Source organism: Phocoena sinus, chromosome 13 (genome assembly GCF_008692025.1).
Source record: "Phocoena sinus isolate mPhoSin1 chromosome 13, mPhoSin1.pri, whole genome shotgun sequence".
Classification (NCBI taxonomy): domain Eukaryota; kingdom Metazoa; phylum Chordata; class Mammalia; order Artiodactyla; family Phocoenidae; genus Phocoena; species Phocoena sinus.
In genome coordinates this window covers 51,962,586-51,990,575 of record NC_045775.1, presented here as the reverse complement: position 1 = coordinate 51,990,575, position 27,990 = coordinate 51,962,586, and the positions used below count along the sequence as shown (strand labels likewise).

Genomic DNA, 27,990 nt, shown 5'->3' with positions numbered 1-27,990 from the left:
ATCATGTTTGCTGTAATACAATGATATGTTCATATTTTAGGGAAAATGATTTCCAGAACAAATGACTCTTCTAGGATACTTACATAAGTCATGTTTTTTTAGATGATTTATATATGGAGTATATTTAACTACATTTGAAAGCATAAATTATATGAAATCTCTTATGAAATTTTATAGAATATGAAATATCTCCTTTATATTTCTATATATATTGGTGCTTCTAGTATATTTAATTAGGATGAAAATGTTGTACGTACCAGGATTTAAAATTTGTAATTTTTATCTAGGGTTAAGTTTGGAGCAAGTTGATATTTTATGGCATTGTTTAGTAGAAGATTCTGAGTGTTATGATGATGCACTCCATTGGTTTTTAAATCAAGTTCGAAGTAAAGATCAACATGCTATGGGAATGGAAACCTACAAACATCTTTTCCTGGAGAAGGTAATTTTATTTCTTGACTGTATTGTTTTTCTATATTTCCTTTTTCTTTCTTGAAATGTAAACTGTAATGTTCATTTTTTCCTGTTTGAAATACTTTTAAAAAAACTAGTCAAATATACTGCTTTTCAGCAGTCCTTACATAATTTTTGCCACTTAGATTTTGCTTTAATTTTGTCCTCTACAGTGTTTATATCTAAATGAATACTTAGTTTATGTTTACAAAAATGTTATGTTCCTTAGCTAATGTACTTAAACTGACAGTAATTTGAGTAACTCTTGGTAAACACTAATAAGAAATGTGGGGGCTTTTGGTGTGTATTTTAAAAAATCATGAGTAACATTGTAGTTCAATTTTTCAGGGGTGGTGCCCACCCCACGAGTGTGAGAGCCGTATTCTGCAAGTCTTTCCCTAAATGGTGTGGTTTTAGCCAGTCTTCCCACAGATATAAGCCAGTGTTCAGATTTGTAGATTTCTGGGAAGGCTTTTTTAGGAAGTGCTGTCATGATACTAAAGATACTCCTCTATCCAATTTTTGTTTTTATTTATCAGGTGCCACAGTTGGTTCAGGTGATAATTTTCCATTTGAATTTTAAAACATTTATGATAAAGCAATAGACTTTATTATTCTTATGCTAATATTTGAGATTATAAAGGCTCTCTGGGAAGTCTCTGTGGCAGAATTGAGTACATATGAATGAGTTTTGGTAATGTAAACTAAATCACTTAATAGATCCAAGACAAAGCTACAAATAGACCTTCAGTTATCTTAATTTCAAGCTCTAACTTATATACAAACTGTACATGTGGCTATACATATTATAAATGTGTGTAATGTAGGTATACAATAAATAATAAAATTTAAAAATTTCCTTTGGTTCGGGTCGATGTACATCTCAAAAATTGAAACACGTATCAGGTTTCACTTATGTCATGAATAAAATTTTCATTAAATTATTACCTATTTCTAAATTGTCACTGAAAATCTCAGTTGATACGTTTTTTCTGCAATGTTTTTTTTAGTAAAACTAGGTTTATTAATTTAAATCTGTTATGTTAAATCCAGTAAAATGAAATCTGCCAACTTAATTATCATACTAAACCCTTAAAAACTTTTTTTTTTAAGATGCCCCAGCTAAAACCTGAAACAATTAGCATGACTGGCTTAAACCTGTTTCAGCATCTCTGTAATTTGGCTCGATTGGCTACCAGTGCCTATGATGGTGGTTCAAACTCTGAGGTATGGATTTAGGTTTGTCATTTTATTAGGTCAGCTTGTAGAATTTTTTTTGTTGTTCCTCAAATTAGATTATTGAATTATATAGTCTACCAAGCACTGAATTTACTAACTATGCAGACTTTTATTCTAAGGTTTTAAAAAGTTTTATCTTTTGGTTTTAAAAAGTTTTATAAAGCAAAGTTATAATTTTGCATTGCTAAAGATAACCTCGGTTGTACATAATGAAAACTTGGGATACAAACTTCAAGCTATGAAATAAGTAAGTCACAAAGATGTAATGTACACATAGGGAATATAATCAATAATACTATAACAACTTTGTATGGTGCTGGATGGTAATTGATCTTATTGCAGTGATCATTTCATAATGTATAAAAATATTGAATCACTGTGCTGTACACCTGAAACTAATGTAATATTGTATGTTAACTATAACTCAGTTAACATGACTTATTATACATTCCTTGATTAGTAAAGAAGAAAGGTTGATTTGTCTAAAATCTGTTTTTCATGCCATTTGTTGTGGCCAAGCTTTTCGTTGCTCTTGGGCAACTCCAGAGTTCCTATTGGTAACTTCTGTTCTGGAATGGAGTCCACCTAAATCATTTCTGACCATGAGGCATGATGATCAATTCATTAACTGAAGACTGTCACAAATTGCTAGTCTTATCTCTGGTTCTGAGTTCCATTTGCCTAGTTGGGTGGCTGCAAGTTGAATGCATTATTCCTAAACTCACCTAACACAGATTGTTATTTGAAAGTCTTCCTTATTGGACATTTGTTTATTAATGATAGCTTTGATTTATGCAGTATACACTAACATTTTTCATTAATTTTCTTTAGAGGTTGAGTTGTTTATAATAGAAAACTGATGTTAATCTATGTGGTAAAAAATAATTTTAATTGTATTTAGAATGCTTTCATAGTATCTTCCTACCTTCTTTCCTGGTTTGAATAGTGTTCTGTTTGTTTTTGTTTTTAATTTTTTGGTCCTAACTCTTTGATAGCACTATGATAAGTTTCAATTTGGTTATTTCAGATAACCAGACAGATCTGATTTACCTAAGTAGTCATACTCTAATTTTGAGATAATACTGCTTTTTAAGTAGATGATATGAACACTAAAGGTGTTCTGTCCCCTATCAGAAGGTTATCTTTCTTCACCCTGCTCAACTTTTGAGAACTTTCAGTCTCCACTTTTTCTGTAATTTTCAGTGAAAACTTTTTTTCATCTCATGGTTAATGTCATAAATTTAAATGTCAACTTCGGTTAGCAAATCTTTTTAATTTTCTGTGAACACCTGACAGCAGTGACTTTTTCAGAATAAGTTGGATGAAAGCATTAACATGTGATGCTAATAATTATGTGTTGTTTTTACTTTGTAGCATGTTTTGAGGACTTGAGTTTTTCCCACTATGTAGTCACAACTTTTGAGTTAAACATTATACACATACATAGTTAGATGATTTATAACTAAGTATTTTTACAAGTACAGGTATGTTTCAGTGACTGAAGAAATTTCCAAGGCTTTTATCATTATTATTAAATATTAGTTAATAACACTAAGTTATTTTTAAATATTTTATAGGATATTAAAACTTTGATATTGAATGCCTTTTAAATTTGTAACTGCTCTTCTAATAATTTACATTGTTTGACAAATAATAACATTTAGAGATGTCATATTTTTCTTTCTTAGCTTTGTGGTATGGACCAATTTTGGGGCATTGCTTTAAGAGCACAGTCTGGGGATGTCAGTCGAGCAGCTATCCAGTATATTAACTCCTATTATATTAATGGTGAGTGATTTGAAATATTGTCTGATAGGTAATTTTTTATGCAAGTATTTTTTGTTTAGCTATAATTTGTTTTCTTTAATATAGCGAAACAAGAATATAGGATTGATATACATATCTAAACATCTGATTTTCAGGTAAAACGGGTTTGGAGAAGGAGCAAGAATTTATTAGTAAGTGTATGGAGAGTCTTATGATGGCTTCTAGCAGTCTTGAACAGGAATCACACTCAAGTCTCACTATTATAGAAAGAGGACTCCTTATGCTGAAGACACATCTGGAAGCATTTAGGAGAAGGTAATTTTTTAATACCACATTATTAGAGTGAATTTTAGGCTTTTTTTTTATGCTGATATGTCCAAAATGTTCTTAAAATTAAACTAAAGGTTTTCTTGGGGGCAGGTAGAAAGCATAACTTACCAGAAGTGAAGGGTTAGTAATGGAAGTAATTTTTATTCATGATATGTACCATTTTGCTGTGGAACAGGCAATATAGGTTCCTGGTAAATACTGCAGAGCTTTAAAAATCATAAGACTGATAAGATATGCATGAATAAGAATCTCTAGACAGAATTCCATCTCTGAGAAAGTATTACTATGATTGAAATGGCAGAACACCACTACCAAAAAAAGTTTCACTAAAACCCTCACCAAGAACATCAAATAATCTCTCATAGTTGAATCAAGTTGAGTCATTTGTTTCATTTGCTGTTTTTTTTTCTTCCTGGACTAGGAGACAGTATTTTAATTTTGAATTTCCATTTACCATGGAAACATGATCAAAAAATTCTGTGTTAATGAATATCTGTATAATTAATTTAGACATACCCTGTGTAATACAGAAATAAAGCAAATTAACATTTATGAATATATCGACTGAATTGAAAGGTGAGTAGATAGTTTTAATTAAGAAATTCTGTTTGTTAAAGATCATGAGTAAATGTAAAAGTACAAAGAACGGTTGAAAAAAATTGTTAAAATTAATAACTTCTTTCAACTTCAGAGCTCAGTTTGATAATGAAAAACTTATACAATTTGTAAATATTGACCTTTTGTTTAAAATATCAGGGAATACTGAATAAAGATTTTCTACACATTCCTTATAAATAACATGGCTCCATGCTTTAAAACATTTAGGTATCGCAAAATTCTTTATTTTGATTATGATTATAATTTGTGGAAATTCTACTTAATTCCTTGTGTTTTTAAAGAATGTGTAAGGGAACGCTTGAGTTTTTTGCACAGAAACTTCACACTGCCTTATAATTTTGACTACTTTAAAAACTAAAAAAAGCAAATGTGATATGTTTTATTCAAATTAATAAAAAATTAATACATACTCATAAAATTCAGATACTACACTAAGATAATACTAAAGAAAATCAAAGTATCTTTTCCTATCAGAGACATTTACTCTTAATGATACAATAGGAATTCTTCTAAAATTTTCTCTGTGCTGCCGGGCCTACAAACAAATGAAAAAGATCCTTTTGATGCAAGCCCCTAGTCCTCATACAGTGTTACCAATGGTTTTAAAATAAGCACTTATTTTAAAAGTCTTTAAAAGCAAATTGTTTCCTAAGATTCAATGGTGCGTTTTATAATTTTAATGAATTTCAGTTCAAAAATTCCTTCTCAGATGTACAAACTTTTTTCTAACTCAAAAAAATTGATTATAGTATCCTTGATAGAAGTCTTTGTATTTGTTTATGTTTTACTCTAAAAGTTAATGTTGGTGTTAAATAATTTATATAAATACTATTTTGTGGATGGCAAGTAAAGAAACTAGGAAACAGAATTGAATATTCAAAAGCTAAGAGCTAGTTTTAAAAATTATCTAGGAATTTTCATGCAAATCCTTGTGTAGTATCATTGTACAGTTCACGTGCTTAATGTGCTTAGTGCTACTCCTAATTTAAAATTGCCTTAACATTTATAAAATGAAAATATAAAGTAATTATTATGTTTATGTATTACTTATATTAAAAAAGTAAATAAAAATGTCTTTTTAAAGGGGTTGCTACTCCTAATTTGAAATTGCTTAACATTTATAAAATGAAAATATAAAGTAATTGTTGTGTTTATGTATTCCTTATATTAAAAGAGTAAATAGAAATGTCTTTTTAAAAGGGTATTCTTTAAAAGAAAAAAAAAGGGGTATTCTTTTTGAAAAGAGTTAAGGTTATAGTCTTACACAGTGGTCTCAACCAGAAGCGATTTTGCCAGAAGCGATTTTGTTTCCCAGTGTACATTAGATAATGCCTAAAGACATTTTTGATTATCACAGCTTAAGGGAGAAGGCGGTGCTGTCGGCATATAGTAGGTAGAGGACACTGCCAAACATCCTGCATTGCACCAGATAGACCCCTCATAACAAGAAGTTATCAGGGCCAAAAAGATCACTGTTTTGCTCATAGAAGCTGGACATTGGATCACTTCTAGGGAATCAAGTACATTTATTCCCTTACTTGCCTTCCTTCTATTCTAGAATTGCTGATTAGTTTTAGACATTGATAATTTTTTCTTAACTAAATTCAGGTACCCTGGATCCTGTCTTCAACAACTGAAAATAAGTTAGAAAATTAATATTTAGTGAGTGTCATGCTAGATGCCTGTTTCCTTTGAAATATTAATCTTTATAACTCATTTTATGGTTTTAGCAGTCATGGAATCGGCTCTCAGTTTTTAGGCTGGTTAACATATATTTACTACAATACAGTTCTGTCTTTGAAAAATATTTCCTAATACCTTTTTTCCTCTTTTGAAAATAGGAACGACAGCTTGCCATTTACTTACCGGATTAGTTTGTTTCTTTAAATTCCTCCTGCCTCTGCTACTCCCCTGCGTCCCCCCACCCTCCTTTAAAAAAAAAAGTGTTCCTAATGGGTCTTTTTTTTTTTCCCAGTAATTTTTCTTAAAAACTAATTTTTAAGGAGCTCTTAGCTATATTTACACATTTAAGTTTGATTCAATATGATGAATCCAAACTTAAACTTAATGTTGTAGAGTAAATTGGGATGTACTGGACCCTTTTGTGGGTGCTTTCATTTTGTAAAATAGTAAAAACTTCTGTAACATTAAAATGGTTTATAATGATATCCTTCCTATGTGTGGTTTTTGTGTGTTTTAGGTTTGCATATCATCTCAGACAGTGGCAAATTGAAGGCACGGGTATTAGTAGTCATTTGAAAGCACTGAGTGACAAACAGTCCCTGCCGCTAAGGGTTGTATGCCAGCCAGCTGGACTCCCTGACAAGGTAGTTATATAGTTTTAGTTTCGAAATTGATAACATTTCCCAGTTCAAATATATGTTCTTTTTGTATTTTTAAATTGGTTGCATCTCATATTTCAGATGACTATTGAAATGTATCCTAGTGACCAGGTAGCAGATCTTAGGGCTGAAGTAACTCATTGGTATGAAAATTTACAGAAAGAACAAATAAATCAACAAGCTCAGCTTCAGGAGTTTGGTCAAAGCAGCCGAAAGGGAGAATTTCCTGGTAAGTCCATCAGTTCAAATTTTCATGTTTTCTAGGTTCTATTATATATCGACTTCACACCTTTACTTCTTTGAAGACTACCAAGCATGTTCATGACTCTCCCCGCACCCCTTCCCCCCACCCCCGCCATGCCCTCCCCTACCCTTGGTATGGTGCCATTGATTCTTAGACAGGAGTTAAGTTTTTTTTTTTAAGATGTTATTTGCAAACACTTGTCCTCATTTTTCTCAAAAAAACTCTACTTTTGGAGGTTATTTGATAAGCAGTGTGGGAACTAATAAGTTTAAGTGTCCATACACTACCTAGTACCCAATTGTACCCAATAAATTTTTTTTTTCTATTTTGATATATTTTGTTGTTGTTTTGAAGCATATGAAAACAACACATCATTAAGTTCCATCTATGCATCTCCCCTTACCTCCAAAAAAGTATCATATTAAGAAATTTTTCATGTGGACCTGATAGGTATATTTGATTCTTCCCTTACTATTAAACCACTGGCGCATCTTTAGTGTCTTTCCATAGCACATAAAATAGGAGCTAAACAGAGGAACAACCAGGAAAGCTGTTGATTACAGTTTAAAGGTCTGACATTGTAACAGGCTAACTATATATATATATATAGGGAAAAAAGTCTTAAAAGCTTCTTTTTAGGACTTTTAACCTGCTTGTGTGCAGAGTGATAATTCTTTGGCATCTTTTAGTAAGGAGGCAACAATATTGCTACACCGTGCTTAAGATGAAAGTATATGTATGTGTCTTCTAAAGTATATCAGATCCTTTTAATTAATTAATTAATTAATTAATTTATTTTTGGCTGTGTTGGGTTTTCACTGCTGTGCTCGGGCTTTTCTCTAGTTGCGGCAGGCAGGGGCTTCTCTTCGTTGTGGGGCGCGGGCTTCTCATTGCAGTGGCTTCTCTTGTTGCAGAGCACGGGCTCTAGGTGTGCACGCTTCAGTAGTTGTGGCTCGCGGGCTCTAGAGCGCAGGCTCAGTAGTTGTGGCGCACAGGCTTAGTTGCTCCACGACATGTGGGCTCTTCCCAGACCAGGGCACGAACCCGTGTCCCCTGCATTAGCAGGCGGACTCTCAAGCACTGCGCCACCAGGGAAGCCCTAATAAGTATTCTTGGTTAGAGGAATAGAGGTTGAGAAGTCTCCTTCCTACCCCTATCTCTGAATCTCCCATTTCCCTTTCCTGAGGCAAATGTTCTTAGGTATTTTTCAAGAGATAATAAGATTATAATGTAAGAATATTTGTATATATACAGTTGACTCTTGAATAATGTGGGGGTTAGGGACACCAACCCTCCACACAGTCAGAAGTTCATGTATAACTTGTAGTTGGCCCTTCATACCCGTAGTTCTTCCATATCCATAGTTGTGCATCTGTAGACTCAGCCAACTGAGAATCATGTAGTACTGTAGTATTTACTACTGAAAAAATCTGCTTATAAATGGGTCTGCGCAGTTCAGACCATTGTTCAGGGGTCAGCTATATACTTAAAACACAAATGGTAGCATTCCATTTATACTCTTGACGCCTTGTTTGTTGTGCTTAATATTATCTTAGAGAACATTCCATATTAGTACATATAGAAAGTTACCACATTCTTTTTAAGATCTGCATTGTCTGTAATATGGTGGGTACCATGATTTATTTTACCTGTTCTCTATTAATGGACATTTGTTTCCTTTCTTTTGATATTATAGTATTATAGATAGTATCCTTAATACATACATTATCTAATGCATGTTGGCTAAATACCTAGGTATGGAATTTTGAGATCAAAAAGTATGTTTTTGTTAACATTGAAATATATTGTACATAAAGAGAATATGAAATGAGTAATAATAAAATGAAAACGACCAATGTACCTACCACCCAGATTAAGGAGTAGAACATTATTAGAAGCTAGTTGTGTGTCCCTCCCTGATATCATCCTTTCCACTTCCCCTTAACACTATCTTGATTTGTTACTCTTTTTTTGGTGTTCTTTATAGTTTTACCTCCAGTGTATATATTCCTAAACAATGTATTTAGTTCTGTGAAACAGATAAGTGTGCACAAACTTGATGGATTAAGGTAAAGAGAGTATGGACTTGTTAGGTCGCAGAAGAACACAAGCTAAAGAGGATGTACTTTCACCCTCTCTAAAGATTTGTGTAAAGCCTCATCTGAGGTTATCAGTGAGAAAATTCTCAAGTTTAGGTCTTGGCACAGTGAAGACGTATTTTAGTGCTTTAATGTTGACAAGATGCTGAAATACCAACAGAAATACAGTCACAGAGTCTCTTCTTTTTCTAATCTCTTCATGACTTACTTTAGCTCTTAGGAATAGATCAAAATAGAATTTCTTCTGTGAGGTAATATGAATGTCTTCTGCTGATTTAAGCAGTAGGACATGAAGGTGAGAGTAGAAATTTCACTGTCATATTCTGGTAGTGAACGTGACTGGTAAAGACAGTCTGGGTTCAGGTAAGAATCTGGACCAGGTTCACTTGCCATTCTTTCCTTAGATAGAGAAGATATTATGAAGGCAGCAGAGATTTTGGTCATGTGGCCCTCAGTAATACATTTTTCTAGTCACACTGATCCTGTTCTCTATCCTTCACATCTGATGCACAGCAGTTGGATCTCCTTTATCATCCTCATAATTCTTTTGTCTCTCTCCTATGTTGACTATTCTCTTTCCAGTATTCCATACCTTCTTTATTGGTTCACTTTTTTATTTGGCTGGAATACAATGCAATTGTCCAGTAGCTTCTTGAGAGAATGTTGATATGGGGTAAAGTCTGTGATTCTTTGAATGATCAAAAATACATTTCTCATACTTTAAGTGGTGATTTGGCTGGGTATAGAATTCTAGATTAGAAACAATTTTGTTTCAGAATTTTAGAGATATTACTACATTGTGTTTTGTGGTTCTGTTATTGCTGTTTAGAATTATGAAGCCATTCTGATACTTTTTTACACATCCAATTTTTTTTTCCTCTTCTAGAGCTTAATGAATCTTCTTGTTCCTAATATTCTGAAATTTTACAATACTAGGCCTGAGTATGGATCTGTTTTCAACAATTGTAATGGGTACTTTAATATTTAGAGGTCCATTTTAGTTTGGCAAGTTGTATCTTTAAGTTCGGGGAAATTTTCTTGAATTAGTCTTCCTGTGTTTTGTTTTATCATTTATCTCTAAATTCTTTATCTACGTGTTTCATCTCTTGGACTATTCCTAATTTACTTATCTTTTCTTTCTTATGGTTCATTTCTTTGAGTGTTAACTTCCTGAGAGATGTTCTCAACTTTATTTTACAATTCTTTTGAGTTTTTCATTTTTGCTGTCATGCTTTTAATATCAGACATCTGTTTTGTGTCCTCAGAGTACTCCTATTATCTTAGTTGAAATATCTTTTTGAGAATATTGGGGTTTTTTCTTTCCTTAATTGTTGAATCTTTAAAAATCCAGACTGATGGTACCTGCATTTCAATTAGAATGTTTAGCTAATTACCTAATTATTTTCTGTTAATCTCATCTCGTCTTTAACCTTACATTTACCACTGGCATTCTTTATTCCTACGTATAGATTGAAAATTTTCCATTTGCTTTCTTTTTTCTTCCTCTTTCTAATGAATTTCCCTTAAAAATGTTTATGTTGCAGATCTGGTGATGAATTTTCTCAAGCTTTTTTTTTTTTAATAAAAAGTTTGTTTTGCCTTCAATTTTGAAAGAAATTTTCACTGGATATAGAATTCTAGGTAAAGAAATTTTTTTCTTTCAGGACTTTATAAAAAAATTTCCCATTATCATTTGGCTTGCAAAGTTTCTGACCAAAAGTCTGTGGTTTTTCTTATCTTTCATCCTTTGTATACAATGTGTCTTTTTAACTGTGCTTCGTTTTAAAGATTTTTCTTTAACATTGATTTTCAGCAGTTTGATTATTAATGTGCTTTGTTGTGTTTTTGTGTTATGCAGCTTGGGTTTAGTTCAGCTTCTTGGGCCTGTTGTGTATTTATAACAATTATCAAATTCGAAAAAGGTTAGCAATTATATATATTTTTCTTTTTCCTTACCCTTCACCATAATTTCTGGGCTTCTAATTAAATGTATCTTAGTCTGTTTGTTAGTGCCTCATAGATCACTGAGGTGCTGTTCTTTTCCTTTATTCCTTTTCTTTTTTTCTTCTTCTCTCTTTTTCTTTTCCTTCTCTTTCTACTGCTTCGATCCCTCTTCTCTTTCCCTCCTTTGTCAGGTGTTGATCTTGTTCCTGTGCCAAATCAGTATAAGTCAGATTATGGATTATAAATTTGTTTCTGGTTTAGGATTTATCTTTTTGAGGTCTTGATGGTAACTGTAAGTGCATTTGATTTCCAGCTTGCAAACTTGTTTGCTATTATCTATTCTTTTTTTCCCTGTCAGATGTTTGTAAAATTTTTATAATTTACTTTATTGCAGCTTCAGAGGATAAAAACTAGATACGTGTTGTTTAATATATCATCATAACCTAAGAATTTTTAAGATTTCTTTTTCCTTTTCTTGTTTTAAAACATTCATTGCATTAATATATTAAATTTTGGGGGACTTCCTTGGTGGTGCAGTGGTTAAGAATCTGCCTGCCAGTGCAGGGGACACGGGTTCGAGCCCTGGTCTGGGGAGATCCCACATGCCGCTAATGCTAAGCCTGTGTGCCACAACTACTGAGCCTGCTCTGTTGAACCCAGGAGCCACAACTACTGAGCCCACATGCCACAGCTACTGAAGCCTGTGCACCCTAGAGCCCATGCTCTGCAGCAAGAGAAGCCACTGCAGTGAGAAGCCCATGCACCGCAACGAAGAATAGCCCCTTCCCACCACAACTAGAGAAAGCCCGCACACAGCAGCGAAGATCCAACGCAGCCAAAAAATAAATTAATTAAAAAAAAAAAGATACTAAATTTTTTAAAGATAGCAACTTTTTCGAGAACTGTTAAGGAATAAGCAATTCTTAAGTTAAAAAAGATCCTCAAAAGTAGTAGAACATATAGAAAGCTGCTCAGTTAACTGTAAAAACCAATTCAGCCGTTATAATTGAAAGTTGATACGTTACGTACACAACATGTAGGCCTAATTCACATATCAAATAGAGTCCAAAATCCTAGATAAACTGCTAGCCATCTTAGTTCTATTTTGTAACAAAGTTGTGCATGCTTAGGGTCTCTAACAAACTGGGAAGCAAATCAACTCCATATTATCTTAGCAATACATCACTACTAAGGATGTTTTATCTCACTATTGTAAAAAGATGAACAGTCATAGATTTATTAGATTATCTCAATAACATAGAAAATAAATTTTATTAATAAAAATCTACCGAAGTATTAGAAGTTTAATATAGAGTTTCTCTTCATCTAGTAGCCCATGTTTTTCTTAAGCACTAATTTCAAATGATTTGGATAAAACATTACTATCAGAAGAGGGAACTCAGTGATAATTTGAGGGTAATATAATGATGAATAGGAAACTAAAGAAATCAAGTGTTTTGTAGCAATTTAAAAAACATAAGATACTTGTTTGTTTGTTTTGCTGCACGTGGCTTGTGGGATCTTAGTTCCTGACCAGGGATTGAACCCAGGGCAGTGGCAGTGAAAGCGGTGGAACCTAACCACTGGACCACCAGGGAAGTCCCTAATTAGGGTACTCTTAGTGTTTGTGGAATATATGAGAATAAAACATTTTTGAGATATGTAAATGAACACTTGAATAAGTGATTATACCTAGCATCTCTATATAAAATATTGTAGAGATGCCATGTTAATTTCTTAATATATTTTACCTAAATCTGAATGAATTTTTACTTTAAATTGGATGAAACTACTCTGAATAATAAACTGTGTGAATAAACTAAACAGTATCAGAAGTTCTGAGAGGAAAACCTGAAAGGATAATAGATGAATTTCAATACTAGCTATTATACATTTAAAAACTACAATATTATCTCATAAAGAGTGTTAATTAAATCACAATAGATAGCAAAGAAATAGTCTTATGAGATGTTCAGTTTAGGGGCAGAAAGAAAAACCCTGTTTCTCTCATGTTCAGGATGAACTTAAAGTATTCTTTATACACACATGCGCGTGCATACACACAATAAACTCTAGGACAATTCAGAAGATATAGGATTGAAAATTTGTCAAACTTTTGGGAGGGCCAAGGTTTCTAGGCTTAGAAATAACAAGGGAAAAAAACATAGGTTTAGCTACACAACAATTAGCAATTTTGCTACACAACAATTATATATTTTTTAATATATAATTTTACTTATTTATGCATGCTGCGCCGGGTCTTAGTTGCGGCATGCAGACTCTTAGTTGTGGCATGCAGACTCTTAGTTGTGGCACGCATGCGGGTTGTAGTTCCCCAGCCAGGGATCAAACCGGGCCCCCTGCATTGGGAGCATGGAGTCTTGCCCACTGGACCACCAGGGAAGTCCCATACACAACAGTTATATTTAAGGAAAAATACTGAAATGAATCTTACTGGAGGAACCCATTATCCTTTCCTGTGTTTGAAATATTTTCAGGTAGAATTTTCTTACTTGAGTGGAGGGAAAAGGTAATTTTAAAACGTTATGTGTTGTTGTGGAAAGCAGTAATCGTGCTTCACTCATTCCTGAAAATAGTTGGTTAGTGCCTATCCAATGGAATTTTCCTACATTAAGTTAATAAAATTTAACAATATTTGAGTTTAATTATTCATCATATATTTCATCATTTTGCTTAACTTTCTTCCTCTGTCCAGCATTTTCTTTAAAAAAATTTTTTTTTTCATGGATTAAACAATAATTAATTTGAATGCCTGCTGTTCTAATGCTGGGAATACATGTGTGCCTTTGTGGAACTAGGTTGGGTTTTTTTAGTGGGGGAGACAGATACTTAAATATAATATCAGATGCTAATAAGTGCTTTACAGAAAGATAAAGCAGAGTAAGGGATTAATAGTGAGATGAGGCTTTTTAGATTGAGTAGTTAGGAGGAAGGCCTTTTAGAGCTCACATTTGATGAAAGACTTAACTGTGGGAATGATCCATGTACATTCCTGGGGAGGAGCATCTTAGACCTTGAGATGGGAACATGCTTGATGCTTTCAAGAAAGAACATGCTGTGTGGCTAAAGCATATTTTGGTAGGGACGATGGTGGGAAATGAAGTTGAAGCAAAGAGGACTTATGAATTCTAGAAATGAATTGCTTCAGTCTGTTGAGTTCGTTGAGCTTACTGTAATCTAGAATGTTGTAGCTCATCTTTTTTCTTTTCTTGTCAGAACTTTTTTTCTGCCATATAATCTATTTTATTTTGTGTTGATAGGTAGTAACAGGGAAGAGAAAACTCGATCATTATAAATACATGCTGGTTACTTGTGAACTAAGGCATTAATGAATCTGTTTCTCCTGCATGTATTGCTAAGGGGAAAAGCTGTAGGTTCCCAGAAAGCTCTGTAGTGTTTTTTACTTGTAAAAATTTTCATATTATTAAGCAAGCAGGAATTGATCTTATTAGAGTGATGCTAAAGGAGGATTTTCTTGTAATTTTTAGTGCCTAAGGCTAACATCAGACAACAGAAAATAATATAAGAAGTATGCTTGGCCCTGTTTCTTCTGCACTCAAGAATTCTATTTAAGCTTAATGTCCAGTGGAATTAATTGCTGTAACTGTGTATTCATGTTGGCAAGTAAGTTAACTCTTATAAAAAAGTTCACTTATGTTTTCTGTTTTTAAGGAGGCCTTATGGGACCAGTCAGGATGATTTCATCTGGACATGAATTAACAACAGATTATGATGAGAAAGCACTTCATGAGCTTGGTTTTAAGGACATGCAGGTACGCGTAAATGTGGTTTGAGTTTTAATCATCTGTTGACTTATAGTCAGTAGTTGTTTAGTTGAAGATACAGTTCAAAAACAGTTCTTACTGCTTTTGTTAAAATTGTAAGGGAAGTTATTTCCTACCTCACAGATTTATTAAACCAAAAACTTGATATGTCTAATTATGTGTTGATTTTTTCCCCCCTGTTGCTCCTATTTTTATAGATGGTATTTGTATCTTTGGGTGCACCAAGGAGAGAACGGAAAGGGGAAGGTGTTCAGCTGCCAGCATCTTGCCTACCACCCCCTCAGAAGGACAACATTCCGATGCTTTTGCTTTTACAAGAACCTCATTTAACTACTCTTTTTGATTTATTAGAGATGCTTGCATCATTTAAACCACCCTCAGGAAAAATGGCAGTTGAAGATAGTGAGGTGACTATATCATTTCATTTTCACAAAATCTTGTTTTGTCTTTCTGTTGAGTGGAAAATAATTTTCTCAGTAATCTCTTAAAAGCAATAAAACCAAGGAATCAGTTTATTAATTCATTAACTATTTAAGTACCTAATATATCCTTTTGTTCACAAGGATCAAAATAGACACAGTTTCAGCCTTCATTGAATCCAGTGGGGAAGACAGGTAATTGACATGCCTAACAGATAGTTTCAAGTAAACTAACAGATAAATAGTTTCAGGTAGAGATAGTTGCTATGACTTGCCATTATTAAGGACTGGTGATAGGCAGACTTTATATTTTATTTGGTCAAGGAAGGTTTCTCTGAGGGAGACCATATAAATCTGAGCTTGCAGGGTGAAAAGGAGCCTACTAAATGAAGTGGATGAGGAATGATCTGTATAAAGTAAACTGATTCCTGAAGCCCTTGATATAAGAAGGAGTTAGGCAGGTCTGGGAATTGTTCGGGAGCTGGTAAGTAGATGGTGGAAGGTAGTGGGAGAGTAAAATGAGGGGAATGAAATGAAAAGATAAACAGAGTCAAACTGGCCATGGCAGGCTATTTCCAGTTCACTCAAAGTAAAGTGGACAGCATTGAAGTATTTTAAGCAGAGAGACATATGTTTCGATTTTTGACTTAAAGGTAATAGGTTTGTTTGGCAAGAATAGAAAAAACAGTAAGGAACCTAATGTAGTAGTCCAAGGAAGAATTGACTTTAAATAACATCTTTTTAGTGATGACTCACAAACTTAGTTCTGCAGACCAAACCTCTTTTCTGAGTTCCAAACTCATATATCCAGTTGTTTACTTGATGCTTCCACTTGATGTCCCATAGGCATCCATTCTTCTTCATTCAACTGGAATCCACCCAGTTGCTCATGCCAGAAACCTGGATGCCATCTCTGTTTTTCTTCTTCCTGAACCCGAGTCTATCCCTACTTCTAATCCAATCTACCACAAGTAATGTTGTTTTGACCTGTTGTCCACTTAATTTATTTCCACTGCCACCATTCTATTTCAGGGCACCATCTTTCTTGGAAGAATCATTATTTTGAGACTGAGTGGCAAATAAAATAGTGGTGCTTTTATGACTTTCCTTATGTTAGGCTAACTGTTCTTTGTTTCCCAACAATGTTAAGTGGCTTCTTTCTATGTTTCCAGAATGTGTTTGGTCATGAATGACCAAATTGAGTCATCTGTCCCCATAACCTGGTATCTTTTGTGGTGGCACATTCTTAAATTCCTAAGAAATCCCCTTTTTGTTCAAGCAGAATAATCAATAATAGATGTCCATAAACCTTCATTTCCTCACCTGTTAAATTTTATGCCATAAATACTTAATAACCTTTTACTTCATGTCAGCAGTGTATTGCCAGTTTAAAAGAGAGAAAGATAATTATAAGAATTTCCCAAAAAAAAAAAAAAAAGAAACAAAAAAGAAAAATTTCCCAGTTTTCCAGGAGGGTGCTAGTGTTCTACACAGTGTGTTATGGGAACATAAGCAGTAAACAAAAATTTGGGGAAGATTTCTGTAAAAGAGGAGTTATTTAAATTGGGTCCAACTGCTGATAAAAGAAGGAAGAGAAGCATTACAGAGTCACAGAAAAGTGAATGGCATGATTGAAAAATTGGGAGTGTGAGTATGATGTAATTCAAATATAAGAACAGAAAGGGAGATTGTAACCTATACCACAAAGAACCTTAAGAGGTTTTTATTCTTAGTAAAATAGATGGCTATTATCATGGAAGATTTTAAAACAACAAAATGAGATCTTTTTTGGACTTTCAGAAACAAAGTTTCGGTATTAGTGTGGAGGATTATATTAGAGAAAACAAAGACCAGAGGTACAAGAGCCAGTTAATAGGTCATTGTAATTGTCCATGTGAGGCCTAAACCAGAGAGAAAGCATTCATTTTGGGGCAGTTATATTATTGAACTTGGTGACAAGTATGCCATTGGTGGTGTGGGGTTTCTTTGTTGAGCAAGACCGGTTCAGTCTTGAAGAGGATTACCAGAAGAATAAAGGATCTCCACTGTGTATGACCCATATAGTAGGGCCTTTCAGTCATAATGTAGAACATAGTCTTGTACACCTGGGAGATTTTTTTTTCTTCAAATAATTTTTTGCACAGAGTTCAGTCCCTTCCTCCTTTCCTCCCTCTCTCCCCACCTTCTCTTTTTTAAACTGGATGTTTACAAAGGAATGAATTTTATTTTACTGAGGAACTCTCAGTGCCTTGTCCCCAAATAAACTAGAAGTGTTACTTGGGTTGCTTCTCTTTCTTCATCAGGGCTGTGAAAAGCAAAGTTTACTTTGAAACTCCTGTCTCTAAAATTCTCTTGCCTTCAAAGTATATTAGCTTTATACCATTGTACAAAAAGAACGAAATTACTTTTTGTAGATGTGTAAGAAGATTCCTTTGGCATCTCTTATACTGTATAATATCTCAGAATCATTATGACAACAGCTAGTAGTAGAATAATACTATACAAATTCATACTTTGGAACATTCCAAAACTTTTGCTGCTTTAGCTTTTGCTGCTTGTTCACCTCTTGGGGTTGTGCTTTAATTAAAAAAAAAAAAAGAAAGAAACTTGCCTATTTCTTACATACCTTCTGTAATATTATTTAGCTTACTGTTATCTCAGTACCTTAGAGAGTTCAAATTTAACAAACGATAATGGAAAAAAGTAGGTTCTTTAAAATTGTTTGCTTTTCTCTTAATCTCTGCTTGTCTGAGACTGGAATATAAGGAAGGCATGGATTAGTGAAATAAGAGAAACAGGTGTACTCTTTTCCCAAATGTAAGGTCAGGGATTTAATTTTCCAGGTCTTTGTCATTCTTAGAATAGTGACCTGCAGGGAAGAAATAGATGATAGTCTTATTGAAATTTACTTGATGGCTTTATAAAACAGACATTTTCACTTTTGTTTGAAAAGTTTTTCTGAGGAAAGTGGCCAGACTTGCAGATCACTTTTTCCCAGAAAAGTGTTCACTAACAAGTTGAAAACCCACTACTTTGACATAACTTAATTTATTGAATAAATTTATTTACTGTGTAACAAATGCTTTATTCTCACTTTAAAGTAAGATTTAAAAATATTATCAAATATGATAATTAGTGATTTTATGCAGATCAAACTTAAGTTTAGATGTTTCAAAAAACTGATCTGTCTTGATAAGCAGTTCCTCTCATTTGTATAGAGCTTAAGATGTGAAGAACTTCATCTTCATGCAGAAAACCTCTCTAGGCGTGTATGGGAGCTACTGATGCTTCTTCCTACATGTCCTAACATGTTGATGGCATTCCAGAATATCTCAGATGAACAGGTAAGTCCACAAAATATTTTTACTTCCCTGGAGGATGGTACCAGTTTACATTCCTACTGGTAGTGTATGAGAGTGCTTGTTGACTGGTAACCTCAGTAAAATTTTCCCATTTAATAGGTAAAAAGTGCCAGTTCATTTTTTTTTTTTTTTTTTTTTTTTTTATGGGTTACGCGGGCCTCTCACTGTTGTGGCCTCTCCCGTTGCGGAGGACAGGCTCCGGACGCGCAGGCTCAGCGGCCATGGCTCACGGGCCCAGCCGCTCCGCGGCATGTGGGATCCTCCCAGACCGGGGCACGAACCCGTGTCCCCTGCATCGGCAGGCGGACTCTCAACCACTGCGCCACCAGGGAAGCCCGTGCCAGTTCATTTTAATGTTCATATATTTAATTATTAATGAGATTGAATAATATGGGCTAAATACAAGGCAAGGATTTTCTCTAAAATTATCTTTAGAAAACAGTGAATTTGCCTTTATATTAGTGTTTTTTCATATTACTTAGTGTTCTGAATATTGCTTTGTTTTTGACAACAAAAAGTAACGTTTAGAGAAAATACCTTGTGATTTAATGACATTGCTTCAGGGCTTGTTTGGGCTGCTTATACAAGTCAACTGGTAGAAATAGAGAAAAAAGGAGTCAAAGAAATTTAATATATATTAATATTCCCAGAGGCATGACCTCACATGTATTAAGTGTTATATAGCTCTGTAAAGATGTCTGTTAAAATTAAAGATTATTTTTAAAAGCTATATAATAAGGAGTTACTTAGTGGGGATACCAACAGAACACCTGTAGGGCTAATGGAAAAACAATGTCTTAATGTTATGCTAATGTTATCTATGATTTGGGACGTTGTTATGTGATTTCTCAGGGTCTTGTATTTCAAATGACTTGGAAGTGAAGAAGATGGGTCTAGAAAATGGTGGATGACTTATTGTAGCTCTAATAATAATATCGTTGTCAAAGGATGCACATGAAATGTGAATAACACTTTATAAATTGCAAGTAGAAAAGAACAATATTTTAAAGTTTATGTATTTGTATATGACTTTTTAAATGAGTAGGTGTCACGTAAATATTAAATACACACTGTACTGCTTCTGTATCCTTAAAGGTTCACACATTCAGTTATGCTGCAATGTGTTTTTCATTGGGAAGATGGCAAATTACCTCAACTGTTGTGGAGGTTAACATACAGTTTCTTCCTATGCTGCTGTTGTGTATTAATTTTAACAAAATTTAATGAATAATTGGTGTTTTAAGCATATGATTAGTACCAATTATATAATTGGTCTTCGCTTGTTTGAACATATTTCAATATATATGTAATATTTGAGTTTTTATATAGTGTCATTTTCTTTAGTTTTTTTTTGGGGGGGGGTCTCTTGGTAAGTTGGTTGGAGAAACCTGTGTTTCTATTTTTAATTTAAGTGTAATGATGGACTTAATTGGAAAGAACTGCTCAAAATTAAGAGTGCTCACAAGCTATTATATGCCCTGGAAATTATTGAAGCACTGGGAAAACCTAACAGAAGAATAAGAAGAGAGTCAACGGTAATTGCTTTTCCATTATTATCATTAAACATTTGTTTTCTCTTTGGAGCAAAATTCCAGAGTACGTTATCTTTTAATTCTCCTGCCACCCTTCCTTATTTATTTATTTATTTTTGCCATTCCCACAGGGAAGTTATAGTGATCTTTATCCAGATTCAGATGATTCAAGTGAGGATCAAGTGGAAAATAGTAAAAATTCCTGGAGTTGCAAGGTTTGATCATATATGTTTTGCAGTGTATTGGTAAAAATAATTCATCTCTAATTTTCCAGAAGAAGTTACCATAATTATTGTTTTAAACTAACTTACCATTTAAATAAAGCATAGTTTAAAAATTATGTATTACTCTAATCACAGTAATAAATAAACTGAGATTATTTAATGCTTTGGTGCTCCTATTTTTAGCACTTATTATTTTTTCTCCTTCATTGGAATACTGTGTTAGGACATCCCAGTGCCTGGGATTAAATGGTTAATGGAATACAAAGATATGTATATAGATTTTTATAAGAATCTTTAAAAAAAAATCTTGAAAATTAGTTGTTTGCTGTTACTTTATAGTATAGACGTTATATTGGTTATTTAATCAAAGAATAATTTCTTATATGAAAGATATATAATATTTTACTTACACAGACATACACAGACACCCAGTTACTGAATCAAAAAGCAGATCTTTACTACATTATGTAGCTCTTTCCTCTTACCATTACTCTCACAATTGCTTACAGTTTGTTGCTGCTGGAGGGCTTCAACAGTTATTAGAAATTTTTAATTCTGGAATTCTAGAGCCAAAAGAGCAGGAATCCTGGACTGTGGTAAGTGAAAATTCACATTTTCAACAAGTTACAGTAGTTGCCCCAGTGAGTCACTTCCATGAACCATTGGCAAGTGTAACGTTTGCTGCAAACTTTATTGTAGTAAAGGAAAGTGTGGAGTACAGTAGAAATAAATTTAAGAAAAAAATAAGGAATCTGATAAACTAATTATGCAATAAGAGTTCTCCATGTCAACTCAGTTAAAAAAATTTAAGTGATAATATTAATGACTCTGAACTATAGGTAATTCATGAACATTTTTCCATTAGTTTGGTAAACTATATATTAATATTTATATAGTCTTAAAATTTGGATGCTTTATAAGAAAAACTTGGTTTTATGTCTTCATTTTTTTGAAAACATCCTTCTTCTTTGTTTCATTTTGTTTTGACCATTTCTTCCTTTAAGCAACACTACTGAAAAATGTATTTCCAGACCATTTGTGACTAGTCGGCAATGAAAAAGGTACAGGACTTGACAGTAAATAAGCCTTTAGAAATTTTTATAGCAAGTGGACATTGCCGCAGTGTTTTTTTAATAGTATTTTACAAAAGTTTTGATCCTTAACAAAATGGAAGTTTTAGAAAATGGTACTTTATCACTGTTAACTTGACAAAGCACTGTCCTATAATGTTAGGAAAATAAAATTATGGAATATTTAAAAATTCATAATGCTGGACCAAACTGTGTAATCCAGTTTTGTATTAAATGGAAAGGATGCTCATTTCCTGACCTCCAGCAAAGCAGAATAGCATTATCAAACATTGCATTTAAATTTTAATTTCTTAGTACTTTTTAGAATTATTTTAGAACCTAGGAGTCAGATATTCTTGATTTACTGTCAAATGCTGGTACATCCAAGATATTAATGAAAGAAAATACATTTAAGCATATTACTATCTACCAAGACTTTGTTAATCTTATCATTGCTTTCAATACTTTTTGCCATTTTTATTTTATATATTTTGCTACAGATATTTTCCTTTTTAGAATAGATACCTCTACTACAGTAATTGTTTTCTGTCTCTTAGAACTGAAATGTCTGTTGTGTTTTATTGTTGTGTCTTTGTTGTCTCAGTGATCTCAGAATTATAAGGTGCCTTTTAGTTCTTTGGCAAAGTGGGAGAATTTAAAATCTTTAATGAGTAGTTAGTTGTGTGTCGTTTATAGGACTTTTGTTTATAAACTGCTCTAAGTTTAGCTTTGAATAAAGTTTACAGGTAATCATATGCTAAAGATTTTTTCTCTTTGTTTCCTTTAAAATTGTGGACACTTTTATGAAGTATTAAGAAAAATTGACTGCTACATGGGACACATTGTAGCCTGGCAACACAGATAGCTTTCAAGTCAACTGAGATCCCATATTTATAATGTATCTCTCAATATATTATAGGGTACTGTGGATACTCTTACATGATGAACAAAATTTCAAGATTTTCATGAAGTCCAATTTGTCCATTTTTTCTTTTGTTACCTAAGTCTTTGGTGTGCTATCCAAGAAATCATTGCCAAATACAGTGTCATGGCACTTTTGTTCTGTGTTTTCTTCCAAGAGACTTATTGTTTTAGGTCTTATATTTAGATCCTTGATTCATTTTGAGTTAATTGTTGTATATGGTGTTAGGTAAGGGTTCAACTTCATTCTTTTGCATGTGGAGATCCAGGTTTCCCAGCATATTTTCTTGAAAAGACTCCTTTTCCCCACAGTGAATGGTCTTGGTACTCTTTTCAAAAATCGTTTGAACATTTTCGTGAGGGTTTATTTTCAGGCTCTCTATTCCATTCCTTTTATTTTTTTGTCTATCTTTATGCCAGTACTACACTGTATTGATTACTGTAGCTTTGTAGTAAGTTTTGAAATCAGAAAATGTGAGTCTTCCAGTTTTGTTCTTTTCTTGTAAGATTGTTTGTCTATTTGGAGCCCCTTGAGATTCCTTGTGAATTTTAGAATGGATTTTTCTGTTTCTGCAAAAAACATCATTAGGATTTTGTTAGGGATTGCATTGAATCTGTAGGTCACTTTGGGTAGTATTGATATTTTAATAAGTCTTCCAGTCCGTGAACACGGGATGTGTTTCCATTTATTTGTCTTTAATTTCTTGGAGCAGTTTTTTGTAGCTTTCATTGTAGAAGTCTTTAAGCTCCTTGGTTAAGTTCATTCCTAAGTATTTTATTCTTTTTGATGCTATTGTAAATGGAATTGTTTTTTTAATTTCCCTTTCATATTGTTCATTGTTCACGTATAGGAATGCAACTGAATTCTGTATGTTGACTTTGTATCCTTCTACTTTGCTGAAATTATTTACTAGTTTTAAGAGCCTTTATATGGAGTCTTTACGGTTTTCTACATCAAAAACAGATAAATTTACTTCTTTCTTTCCAATTTTGATGCCTTTTATTTTTCTGGTGTATTGCTCAGGCCAAAGCCTCCATTACTTTGTTGAATAGAAGTGGTGAAAGCAGGTGTCCTTGCCTTGTTCCTGATCTTAGAGGAAAAGCTTTCAGTCTTTCACCATTGAGTATGATTTTCACTATGGATTTTTCATATATGGCTTTTATTATGCTGTGGTAGTTTCCTTCTGTTCCTATTTTGTTGAGTATTTTTATCATGAAAGTGTGTTGAATTTTGTCAGATGCTTTTTCTGCATTAATTGAGATGATGTAGTCTTTTCCTTCATTTTGTTAATCTGGAGTATTTACATTGATCATTGCTATGTGGAACCATCCTTGCATTCTAACAATAAATCCCACTTGGTCATGGTGTATAATCCTTTTAATATGTTGCTGAATTCTGTTTGCTAATATTTTGATGAGGACAGTGTCTTTTGTCTGGCTTTGGTATCAGGGTTAATGCTCACTTCATCGAATGAGTTGGGAAGTTCCCTCTTCAGGGTTTTGGAAGAGTTTGAGGATCGTTGGTGTTAGTTCTTCTTTAAACGTTTGTTAGAATTTACTAGTGAAGCTGTCAGGTCCAGAACTTTTCTTTTATGGGAGATTTTTGATAACTGATTCAATCTCCTCACTAATTATAAGTCTGTTCAGATTTTCTATTTCTTTGTGATTGAGTCCTGGTAAGTTTTGTGTTTCTAGGAATTTGTTCATTTCATGTAAGATATCCAGTTTTGGGGCATACAACAGTTGTTCATAGTACTCTCTTACAATCCTTTTTATCTCTAGAATTAGTTGAAATGTTCCTACTTTGATTTTAGTAATTTGACTTTTATTTTTTGTTAGTCCTTCTAGCTAAAAGTTTGTCAATTTCGTTCTTTTTGAATAACCAACTTTGATTTTCACTGATTTTTCTCTAGGTTTTTCTATTCCCTGTTTTGTTTACCTCTGCTCTGATGTTTACCCTTATTTCCTTCTTTCTACTAATAGCTTCAGGTTTAGTTTGTCTTCTTTTTCTAGTTCATTAAGCTGTAAAGTTAGATTGTTGATAAGAATTTTTCTTTTTTTTTAATGTAAACATTTACATTTATAAATTTCCCCATTAGCATTGCTTTCATTATATTCCATAAGTTTCATATTGACCATGTTTTTTATCTTCTTTTGTGAAGTGTCTTTATATCCTGGGGGTTTTTGTTTTGATTTGTTTGCTTTCGTTTCTTTTCATTTATTTTATTTTTGGCTGTGTTGGGTCTTCGTTGCTGTGTGTGGGCTTTCTCTAGTTGCGGCAAGCAGGGTCTACTGTTCGCACGGGCTTCTCATTGTGGTGGCTTCTCTTGTTGCGGAGCCCAGGCTCTAGGCGCGTGGGCTTCAGTAGTTGTGCACGCAGGCTCAGTAGTTGTGGCACACGGGCTTAGTTGCTCTGTGGCATGTGGGATCTTCCCGGACCAGGGATGGAACCCGTGTCCCCTGCATTGGCAGGTGGATTCTTAACCACTCTGCCACCAGGGAAGCCCCCTGTTTTTTTTTTTTCTTTGTAAAGAACTATAAGACTTTTTTTCCTTAATCAGTTGGACAAGTTTTTTGGTCAGGTATATGTATTAGGAATATTTGCATTCAATGTGTAGCTTGCTTTTTCTTTATATTTACAGTATCTTTTAAGCAGAGAAGTTTTAAATTTTAACAAAATTTATATCCTAGCTAAGAAATCATTTTTCCAAGGTCACAGAGATTTTCTCCTGTGTGTTCTTCTGTAAGTTTTATAGTTATCTTTTACATTTAGGTCTGTGTTATATTTTGAGTTAACTTTTGTATATGTAGAGTGAGGTTGAGGTTTTATTTTATTTTTTCCATATGGCTCTCCAATTTTTCTAGCACTGTTTGTTGAAAAGACTTTTTTTCTCACTGAAATTTCCTGGTACTTTTCTTGAAAATCAATTATATAGTATTGCTATGTTTCTTGGCATATTGGTATAGTTATAACACTTAGTAGTGGTATTAGGAAAAGAGGAGAACAAGGACCATTGAAGGGAAAGCTCTGAAGCTCTCATACATAGGTGATATTCTTATTAATTTATTTGAAGGAATTGCTTTATTTAAAAAATTTTAAAGTAGAGCTTTAAATCAGAAATTTTACTTTTCATACTAAACAGTATTTTACTGATGAAATGCTTGTTTTATTTTAAATATACATATATACAGTGCAGATTTTTCAGTTGAATAATTTTCTAGAATTATTGAGAATTGCTTTCACTCCCAAATAGCAGAGTATATGCCACTTAGGTGGAGAGACAGCTTCCAGTATTTTTGCTCTCAATGCTGATTTTGTAGGTAAATATATTTATTATTATTTTAATAATTTTTAAAATTGTAGTACATTGCGAGCAATATTTTTTAAATCCTGTATATCTCTATTACATATATTTGTATGATTCTTTCATGATAGAAATGCAAAAATGATATTTTCTTCTTATTCACAGTGGCAGCTAGACTGTCTTGCTTGCTTGCTGAAGTTAATATGCCAGTTTGCAGTAGATCCATCCGATTTGGATTTAGCTTATCATGATGTCTTTGCCTGGGCTGGTATAGCAGAAAGCCATAGGAAAAGAACATGGCCTGGGAAATCGAGAAAGGCTGCTGGTGATCATGCCAAGGGTCTTCATATACCAAGATTAACAGAGGTAAAGTACAAAAGTCACCATGTAGTAATAAATTTTATTTGTCTTCTAAGAGAGCTTGTATATTTTTGTTTTTACAAAATGAATAATGTCTATGAGATGCTATCCTAGATTACCACAGTATGACCTAACAGCAGAAGCAATGCCTTCATTTTAAAGCAGTAGAAATTACGAAGCAGTAATACTTTTCAGTTCATCATCCAAAATGCAGGAGTGCATTAATTTTGTGCCATTTTAATGTTATCTAACTGTAGGATTGAATTCATTAGTTGGTCTTAGTAATTTTTATACTGAGTGTATCAGGGTCCATTCAGGAAAACAAACCACACTAGGTATTTCAACAGAGTAAATTTAAAATTGAGAACTGGTTTTACACATCTGTGTTGGAGGGCTAAAAATGAAAAATGGAATGTTGAGGTAATGTGGGCAAGTAGCCATTCACCACCCCTAGGGTTTGAGGAATATATGTAAAAGGTTGTGGTTATGTAAAAGGTTGTGGTTATCAGGAATGAGAAGCTTATAGGAGGGATCCTGTTGAACTGGAGTTTAGGCCTCCGAGGAAGTGGTTCTGTTACTGCTTCTGAAATCATTTGCCTCTTCTGGTTAAAATACTTATGGAACAATGTTAACAGAAAAAGCAGGGGAAATTCCCTGGCTGTCAAGTGGTTAGGGCTCCACGCTTTCACTGCCAAGGGCCTGGGTTCAATCCCTGGTCAGGGACTAAGATCCCACGAGCCGCATGGTGCGGCCAAAACAAACAAAAAAAAAAAGAAAGAAAATGCAAGGAAGTAATCTCTCTAGTATCCCACGTTGACAAACCCAATAGAAAGCCAGCTGGCAGAGGAGAAATTTAGTTTATAATGTACCAGCCCTAGTGTCACAGAGCAAGTATCAATACATAGTATGGTAGGTTTAGAGCCAAACGAAAATGGCACAATAACCAATGCATCCAGCAATAAAATTAAAATTCTTTTTGGCTGTGGATTCTGTTATTCATGTGATCATATATTTGCCCTTCCAGTGTCTCTGTTAGTGAACTGGGAACTGGGGAGAGATGAAGATGAGTTTTTACTTAATCGCTTCTTCATTTTGTAACCATTTGAGGACAGCAGCTTACCTCATACCTGCTCCAGAAACACCACAGTAATGAGTTGTTACTGATAGAGAAATAAAATACACATACTCATATATGGCATTTTAAAATAATTGGCTAGTTTTTTTTTTAACAAATTTATGCAAGTACATAATTACTGAAAACAATTTAGAATGTACAAGTGAGGGAATTCTTTGGCAGTCCAGTGGTCAGGACTCTGCGCTTTCATTGCCGAGGGCCCAGGTTCGATCCCTGGTCAGGGAGCTAAGGTCCCGCAAGCTGTGGCGTGGCCAAAAAAAAAAAAAAAAAGAAAATACAAGTGAACCTTTCCCAAAGTCATATAGGTCACTACCATTAATAGCTCTATGTGTTAATCTTTTTATGTGCATATTTTTTCTTATGCGTATGCCAATGTTACATTTTTATAGTTTAGAAAAAGAGCATACAGTATATATAATTTTCCTTTGTTTATCATAATATTTAATTAGAGCTTAGAAGGTATATCTAAGCTATTTGGGGGGAAATTTTTGTTACCCTAATTCTGGAGACAAAGTCATGCACTAGTAAGGAAGAACACTAATTCTTTTAATAATTTACTATCATTCATTATTTCGTTTGTTCTCCTTTAATAGCCTTTTAGAAGGTTCAGGATCCAAATTGAACTTCCAATTCCAGCCTAAATATAGCTTTTCTTAAAACTCTTCTTATTTTGCCAGGCACAGGTTTAGTTGCTGCTTCCTTCTGTTGCTCATTTGGCACATTGCATATAATTGTGTTACAGTGCTTTTGATGTTTTCTGCTGCACTGGGCTAACTTCCCCAGGATGGGAACAGTGCTTTTATAAAATTAGTGCCCAGAA

At 33.6% G+C, this 27,990-nt stretch overlaps 1 protein-coding gene across 5 annotated transcripts in view; it reads left to right on the top strand.

Annotated features, from left to right (window-relative positions):
• The window catches only part of USP34 (ubiquitin specific peptidase 34), a 234,585-nt gene that overhangs the window by 130,991 nt on the left and 75,604 nt on the right, over window positions 1–27,990 (top strand). For 4 of the 5 annotated variants that reach the window (XM_032653399.1, XM_032653400.1, XM_032653403.1 and 1 more), the window contains 13 exons: window positions 288–442; window positions 1,567–1,680; window positions 3,381–3,480; window positions 3,615–3,774; window positions 6,608–6,734; window positions 6,831–6,978; window positions 14,730–14,830; window positions 15,040–15,249; window positions 18,480–18,605; window positions 20,036–20,158; window positions 20,287–20,370; window positions 20,889–20,975; window positions 25,841–26,041. In XM_032653399.1, coding sequence (XP_032509290.1) covers window positions 288–442; window positions 1,567–1,680; window positions 3,381–3,480; window positions 3,615–3,774; window positions 6,608–6,734; window positions 6,831–6,978; window positions 14,730–14,830; window positions 15,040–15,249; window positions 18,480–18,605; window positions 20,036–20,158; window positions 20,287–20,370; window positions 20,889–20,975; window positions 25,841–26,041 — 1,736 coding nt within the window. The remainder of the gene's footprint in view (window positions 1–287; window positions 443–1,566; window positions 1,681–3,380; window positions 3,481–3,614; window positions 3,775–6,607; window positions 6,735–6,830; window positions 6,979–14,729; window positions 14,831–15,039; window positions 15,250–18,479; window positions 18,606–20,035; window positions 20,159–20,286; window positions 20,371–20,888; window positions 20,976–25,840; window positions 26,042–27,990) is intronic. The other variant, XM_032653401.1, reaches the window with a different exon arrangement.